Raw genomic sequence first — 7,154 nt, 5'->3', positions numbered from 1 at the left:
AACTCCTTGTGTGTGTGTGTGTGTGTGTGTGGCAGGAACACACAATGATTGAATCGAATCCTGATAATTTCTTGGATGATCTCTGATTAAATTATTCATGGCCTGAACTCAAACGGTACAGTTTCTTTACGTCATCCCCTATCTAATTGCTCGACCAAACTCTTGACTTGTATTTGACAATTTACACACACAACTCTGTTTCAATTTGTAAACCCTGTTAAATCAGTTCAGTACAATAATCTTATCCATATTAACCTGAAGAAGATTTCAGTAAAATTATTGTGTGTTTGATTCGTTTAGGCAACTGCTGCTGGTGGTGGACGTGGTATACATCTCGCAAAAGAAGACATCTTCCTTTACCAGAAAGTTACCACTTTTTGTGGTAATATACTGTATTTTAGCTGCTGTTTCACTTATACTTCATAAAATTTGATTCTTAATTATGACTGCTGATAGTTCTCGCATGGTTGCGCTCGTCCCTTTGTTGCTAAAGTCAAATGCTGCACAGAGTTTGATTGAAGATTACGCAGCTTGCTTAGAGTTACGTTCGGAAGAGTCTCAGACCATAGAAGACACCAAATATGACATAGGAGTTCTTATCATTCAGGTTCTCACCATTTGGTGTCTCTTTCTTTGAAAAAGTTGTTTTATATACTTTCTTGGTGGGTTCTAATTTCCTTTCTGTTTATCAGCTGCTCATCGATAATATCAACCGCCCACCCCCAAATATCGCACAGTTCTACAGCCAAAGTTTCATTACAGGTTTTGCTTGTTACAGTTATTACTGATCCATTTTAGTACATACCACTTCTGATGTTTTGCTAATAGTGAATAATAATTTTCTTATATTTGTATGCAGTTGCTTGAAGGTGATTCTTGATATTCTCGAAAACCTCTCCAAGCCAGAAGTTAAGGCTTTGCTGCATGAATTTGGATTTAAGGTCTGGTGGTACTGCTTTTTAGTATTACGGGTTAGGCATGCAAGGGCACGGACTCTGCGGGCTGGCCAAAGTCTGGTTTCAGCTAAAGATCTTTGTCAGGACCCATGTGCATCACAAGGGTGGAGAACAAAGCAGCTTCAAGTTTTGTAAGTTCCATGTATTCAAGTTTTGTAGGAAGTTATTAAGTTTCTTTATTCCCTTGGAAATTTGACACATAGCAAAAAAAATAGAAAATTGGTACTTACAGAAATTTCAGTTCTTTTGTTATATGTGAATCTGAGATGACACTACAAAAAACAAGGCTTCTAGGGACGGCATCACAAGGGTGGAGAACAAAGCAGCTTCAAGTTTTGTAAGTTCCATGTATTCAAGTTTTGTAGGAAGTTATTAAGTTTCTTTATTCCCTTGGAAATTTGACACTTAGCAAAAAAAATAGAAAATTGGTACTTACAGAAATTTCAGTTCTTTTGTTATATGTGAATCTGAGATGACACTACAAAAAACAAGGCTTCTAGGGACGGCCACTTCTACAAAAAACGTACCTAGAGGTTCGTTCACAGTGAAGCGACACTTTATTCTCAGGTTGAATTTCTTCCTCTTTCTCTCTCAATCTTACGTTGATTTGATTTTAGGGTTTGCGAATTTTGTTTTGAAAATCTCACGTGGTTGTTTTTTGATTTTAGGGTTTGCAAATTACAAGAGAACACTTTCCGCGTCTTCATTGATTTTGGGTTTGCAAATTACAGATGCTCATCATGCAAACTTAGGGTAAGAATCTATCTCTCATTCCCTTTGAATTTTTTTTGGTTTGATGTTTGAAATGAAGAATTTAAGGTTGCGGTTAGCAATCGCAGTATCTAATATTTTGAGGTAAAATTTGTTATTTGTTTCAATTAGAGAATATTAGTTTTGAGTTGAATCTGCTATATATTTGGTTCAATTAGAGAATATTATTGATTGAGATTGATAATTTTGAGTTGAATCTGTTATTTTTTAGTTCAATTTTATTGATTGAGTTTGATAATTTTGAGTTAAATCTGTTGATAGGAGTAAGAGGATATTCAAATTTCACTATACAGGAATGAACAAAAAGTGTAAGCACCAGAAAAAAGTCCTCCGGCACAAGTTTACTCTAGATTTGAATCGTTTTACTACGTTGATAGTAATTTGTAAATCATCGGCGAGCAAACTTTGCATCCTTTATATTATTAATTGTTGCTGGATTAATAGACTTCGCCCCCTTTATGTTTGATTGTTCTTTTTTTCTTGTGAGTTTTCTTGTTGTCCAAAGTTGATATTTGAGGCCAGATTCATTAAGCTTCCCCTGTATCCTGTACACGCTATCATCATCTACTTTCTGTTGTAGTTTCTTGTTACTTTCAGCGTGTTAAATGGGTTCAGCAGCACTAGGTAATCCTCCTTCTGCAATCATTTGATCATAAACCTGCTTTACTTCGCCAATGCAGTGATCCTTGCAAAACCCCAATACCCTCTTTCTCCTATCAGTAGCTCTAGGGAAGAAACTTCTCATTTTAGTGAGAAACTCAAATGATTATGATTTATAATTTTTCCACTATATTGATTTACTTCTTGTGATTCCTGAAATGTATTTATGAACATTACGTTTTGGTTCGTTGAAGCATACTCCTACTAACATTTTTCTCTCCTAGTTCAGCATGATACGTTCTTTTCCTTAATGATTCTCTATCTAGTGTACTATATCTCTTTCTAATGTATTACATCTATCTTCATATCTAGCCTGTACTTATTTTATTTTATTTTATTTCTATCAATATATTCACTGGCTTGAGGTGTATTGCGCCAGGTGCATATTTCTGGTGGTGGCAGTTTTCCTCTAGCGAGCGTTACTAGCTTAGCTGATCCTTTCCCTTTACCATCTGTTGATACCAATAATCTAAAGGTACCCACTGTTTATGTTTTAGTTTTTAACCTTTGTTTGTAAAAAATAATTCTTCATACTGTTCTATTCTCTAGAAAGGCAAAGGAATGGGGTTGTCTGGGACTTGGGTTTTTTGATCTGAACTATATCTTTCAACCTTGCTTCATTAGTACAGTTTCACGATTTAGGATCTGTTTTTGTCGAATTTCGATGTAGTGGGTAAAATCCTATAAGCGGACCAGAGTACCATTCTTTCCAGTGGTTCAGATCAGGTACTCCTCAGTTTGTTGAAAATTAGATTTGATTCTGCGTTTCTTGTATTTCATTTTATGTACAGCAGTGTGAATTGATCTATGCTGTTAGCTGAGTATATTAGTCATCTAAAGCAAGAATGAAATCAATTTTTGACCCACAGCCGACTTCATGTTCCGTTAGAAAGCAAGTACCTCGAGCCGGTAATCTTGGACACATTACACGTATTTCTAATAGGCTTATTCAGCTGGGAAATGGAAACAGTCACATCCATGAATACATACAGGTTGGTGATAGTGCACATTGTCTATACTAAAAATTCAATCATTAGCTAATTTGCTTCTTTCTTTTTGTTATTTGTGTATGTGATTTTGTTTGTCGATTTCGTTAATTATGGGGTATGGTGTCTTTCTGAAACAGGGAATGCAACTGCTCTGTTACTCTTCTTGTCTCCAGTGTAAGTTATCTCTCTCCGTATGTTCTTTTGATCTTTTCCATTATAGAACTGAGAAATTTCATTCAGGTCTTACAGAATTTAGACATTAATGTCTTCTTTCAGATTCTAATTACAAATTTGGGGTTAATTACTTTCCATGCTTAGCTTAATTAGGTTTCTTGAATTATCTTCTTTCTTATTTTACCGACACCAATGGTGATCGTTAATTACTCTTAGTAACTTAACAAATAATTTCAACCTATTTCTATTTCTTGATAATGACCATCATAATCTGCAGAGTGACATTTCGTAGAATCATAAAAACCAATCTGACTCAACAATCCTCTGGTGTTTCCTTACATCATGACCTTGTTCAATTTCCTTATCTCTCTGGATGGTATAAATCTCTACCTCTCTATCTCTCTATAACATGATTGCTATATGCGATTCTATTTCAGAATGAATGGGATAAGGAATAGCATAGGTATACCAATTCTCTGAACATGATTGCTCAATTTCCTTATCTCTCTTGATAGTATATGCGATTCAAAAATGATACTGATTCAAAAATGAGACTACTAGTTGTATTTTGAGTTCGCTTATACTTTTTGCCTTGTTATGCCTTAATTAGGATAACTTCTAGGAGATGGGAAGCACTGGTCCTTGTGGTGGACCCTGCACAGAAACCCATTTTGATACATTTGGTAACCAAGATGTTGCGTCATTTGTTTTGCTTAGTAATTCATTTTTAATCACTTCATTGTTGTTCAAATAGAGTGTAAACTGTAAAGTACAAACGGTAGTTATTGGTGGCGCAAATTTGGGGAAAAAGTGCTAAAGGAAACCTAAATCCCAGGTGCATATTGGTTGTTCTTTATCCTTAGTTTAATCTTCATTTTCTCACATTTTGTTTGGTTTGATCTAGTTGTACTGTAGTAGGTCTTTGTTCAATTGCTTCATCTATATGTTCATTAGTATTTTCGTTGGAATATCTCAATGAGTCTTTAGCTCTGCGCTTCATTTATTAGCTACTACGCTCCTACCCTGCAATCATCAAAAAAAAAAAACAAAAAAAAATTCTATTAGTATATGAGAAACGAATAGAAATCTAGAATGTGTTTATTAGTTCTTACTTGATTGAGATTGAAACTTGAATAAGTAGAGTACAAGCTAACTCTTGGAACTTTGCGGAATAATACTGATGATGAAGGAGTGCAAATAGATGGGGTTTGAGGGAATGAACCAGAGATGTAATTACTGCGCAAAACTGATGGTTTCCATTGTGAATGTGTTGAGCTTTCTTTCGGTTTTCTTGACTGATTAGAATGTAACTACTCGATGATGTATTGAGTAGATTGATGATATTGCAAATATCGTCTTACCACAACTTCTGTTTGTTGCAGGATATGTGACACAGAACGGTGCAGGAAGGGTTCTAATCCGCTACATTAGCTTATTCGGATTGACGAGGTCTTTAGGCATTTCAGACGCAGGAAGGGTTTGCTGTAAAGTGTTAACAAATGATACACGGAGACACCATTTGCTGTAAAGAGTATATGAACATCTAGATTCTTGCTTGTTTTTTGAGAACAACTTGTTTTTGAGAATGAGTGGGTCTCTTTTGTAAACAAATTAACAACTTTGTTTTGAGAATATATATAAAAAATTTCATCTGCGCATTTGTCTCTGATTCTCCGTTTTGTGGATATATGTTTGTCTCTGATTCTCTGTTGTATGGCATTCTAATCATATGGTATGTGGATGCATGAGGGGATGGCATTCTGCCAACTAAAAACTGGGAAACTAAATTTCAGTATTATTCAAATATTAGGACACTTGTAAACGTCCTATTGTTTCACTTATATAAGAGACGTTATTACTGTTTTTCCGGCAGTTTCGAAACCGTCCCTAGAAAGGTGAAGCCGTCCCTAGAAGTATTATTGACGGCCATTCAGAACCGTCCCTAGAAGTATTAGTGACGGCCGTCCAGAAAAGTCCCTAAAAGTCAGAACCGTCCCTAGAAGTATTAGTGACGGTGGATCTGGGGATGATACATCAATCGCCCCTAATGCCTTTTTGGGACGGCTTTTGTCCTCTTGGGACGTTTTTTTGACCGTCCCAAGAGGCCTTCTGTTTTGTTGTGTGAATTGAATGAATGTGATGTGAATGATTGAACAAATTATTGTTGAGTGTGGTTATGAATGTATTGAAAGGTGTATGCAGGGTATTGAATTTAGAATTCCGGCTTATTTCCAACAAAAAATGAACTGCCGGTCAGCCTTGACCTGGTCAAAATTGGTCAATGTTGACTGGCAGTAATTTTTTTCCTGTTACAAAAAAGTTCGTAACGGCTATAAGCTGTTAAAATTTGCCACGTAGTAACGGCTTGAGAACGTTATGACAGCGCTGTTACAAAAATAATTCGTAACAGCCTGGAGCTATTATCATGTGGCAAATTAGTAACGGCTGATAACTGTTACGGGAGACGTTACAAACAAACTCGTAACGGCCGCAAAGCCGTTACAAAACTATGTAACACCCACTTTTGCAACAGGCATAGCCGTTACAACCGGTTTTAGTAACAGCTTAGTTCTGTTTCTAATCCCAGAATTTGGTGTAGTGCAAGTAACGTGCCTATTCTCCCCTTTGGTTTGTTCCTTCCTCTGCTTTTTTAGGGTCTGAGCAAAAGCTTAAGGAGCAGGTTTCTTTTCTGTCTCGCGAGAAGGATGATCTTTCCAGGAAGGTGTCTACTCTCCAAGAGGACGTTCAATATTTGACTGAAGATATCGATACCATGATAATGGATGCAGCCACGATTGCGAAGCGAATTCGCAGAAATACTCAAGATGATAAGGTCAAACTTTTTAATGAGTTCTGTGATTCTCATGGCATTTCTCGTGTTCCCCTAGAGCTTGAGGTATTTTCCTATGACGAACCTGAACTTGTGGTTAATGAGCCGGCTTCTACCGATGAAGATACAAAGACAAATGGCGATCTCCACTCAGAGGACAAGGCCCATTAAATTCACGAGACTGGCAATGTTGGGATTTCCCCTCATTAATGTTGTAGCTTTTGTCTTTATTTCAGCTTCTCCGAGATATTTTCTTTGTAAATAATGTAACTGCCTTTGCTTCATGCCTTCATACTGTCTTTACTTTGTTTGCCTTATGTGCCAAGTATATACTTGAAAATGTTGAGTCTTGCGAAGATAATGCTAAAGAAGAACACAAAATATAAAAGTATATACTTGCCTCTTGTTCTTGTTAAGCATTAGTTGACCAAGATAGAGTCATACCAGATTATCATTTGTTATTAGCTAATCATGGCAGTTTTGCCTTTATTGCTTTCTGGTTTACCTTCCTCGCCGGATCCGTCACTTGTTGCTCTAATTGTCTTCCTCGTTGGGTCTATTAACTCGAATTGTATTAGGTAAAATTTTGTTACTTGTTGCTCTAAGAGGTCTTATTGCGCCTCCTATTTAAGGTCTTATGGTGCCTCTTATAATAAGAAAAGGCAAAGTGTAGATACCAAAGTTACGATTCACCACGTGGGCGCAGGAGAAGACACGAGTCATTCAAGGGAATCATGTCGAAAGATCTTGCACTATTTCCCGAAGATCCTCGTC

General features: G+C 36.5%; 1 protein-coding gene across 1 annotated transcript; it reads left to right on the top strand.

Moving 5' to 3' along the window:
- The first annotated feature begins 442 nt into the window (after nucleotides 1–442).
- LOC113271964 lies at nucleotides 443–5,201 on the top strand. The gene is made up of 13 exons (XM_026521886.1): nucleotides 443–621; nucleotides 693–762; nucleotides 860–869; nucleotides 964–1,087; nucleotides 1,198–1,293; nucleotides 1,404–1,523; nucleotides 1,625–1,709; nucleotides 2,767–2,862; nucleotides 3,058–3,113; nucleotides 3,257–3,379; nucleotides 3,514–3,550; nucleotides 4,305–4,385; nucleotides 4,933–5,201. The coding sequence occupies exons 1-12, from the start codon at nucleotides 443–445 to the stop codon at nucleotides 4,365–4,367; spliced, it is 1,059 nt and encodes a 352-aa protein (XP_026377671.1). The 3' UTR covers nucleotides 4,368–4,385; nucleotides 4,933–5,201.
- The last annotated feature ends 1,953 nt before the right edge of the window (nucleotides 5,202–7,154 follow it).

Source organism: Papaver somniferum, chromosome 4 (assembly GCF_003573695.1).
Source record: "Papaver somniferum cultivar HN1 chromosome 4, ASM357369v1, whole genome shotgun sequence".
Classification (NCBI taxonomy): Eukaryota; Viridiplantae; Streptophyta; class Magnoliopsida; order Ranunculales; family Papaveraceae; genus Papaver; species Papaver somniferum.
The sequence above is the reverse complement of the archived record's forward strand: the minus strand, read 5'-3'. Positions and strand labels throughout refer to the sequence as shown.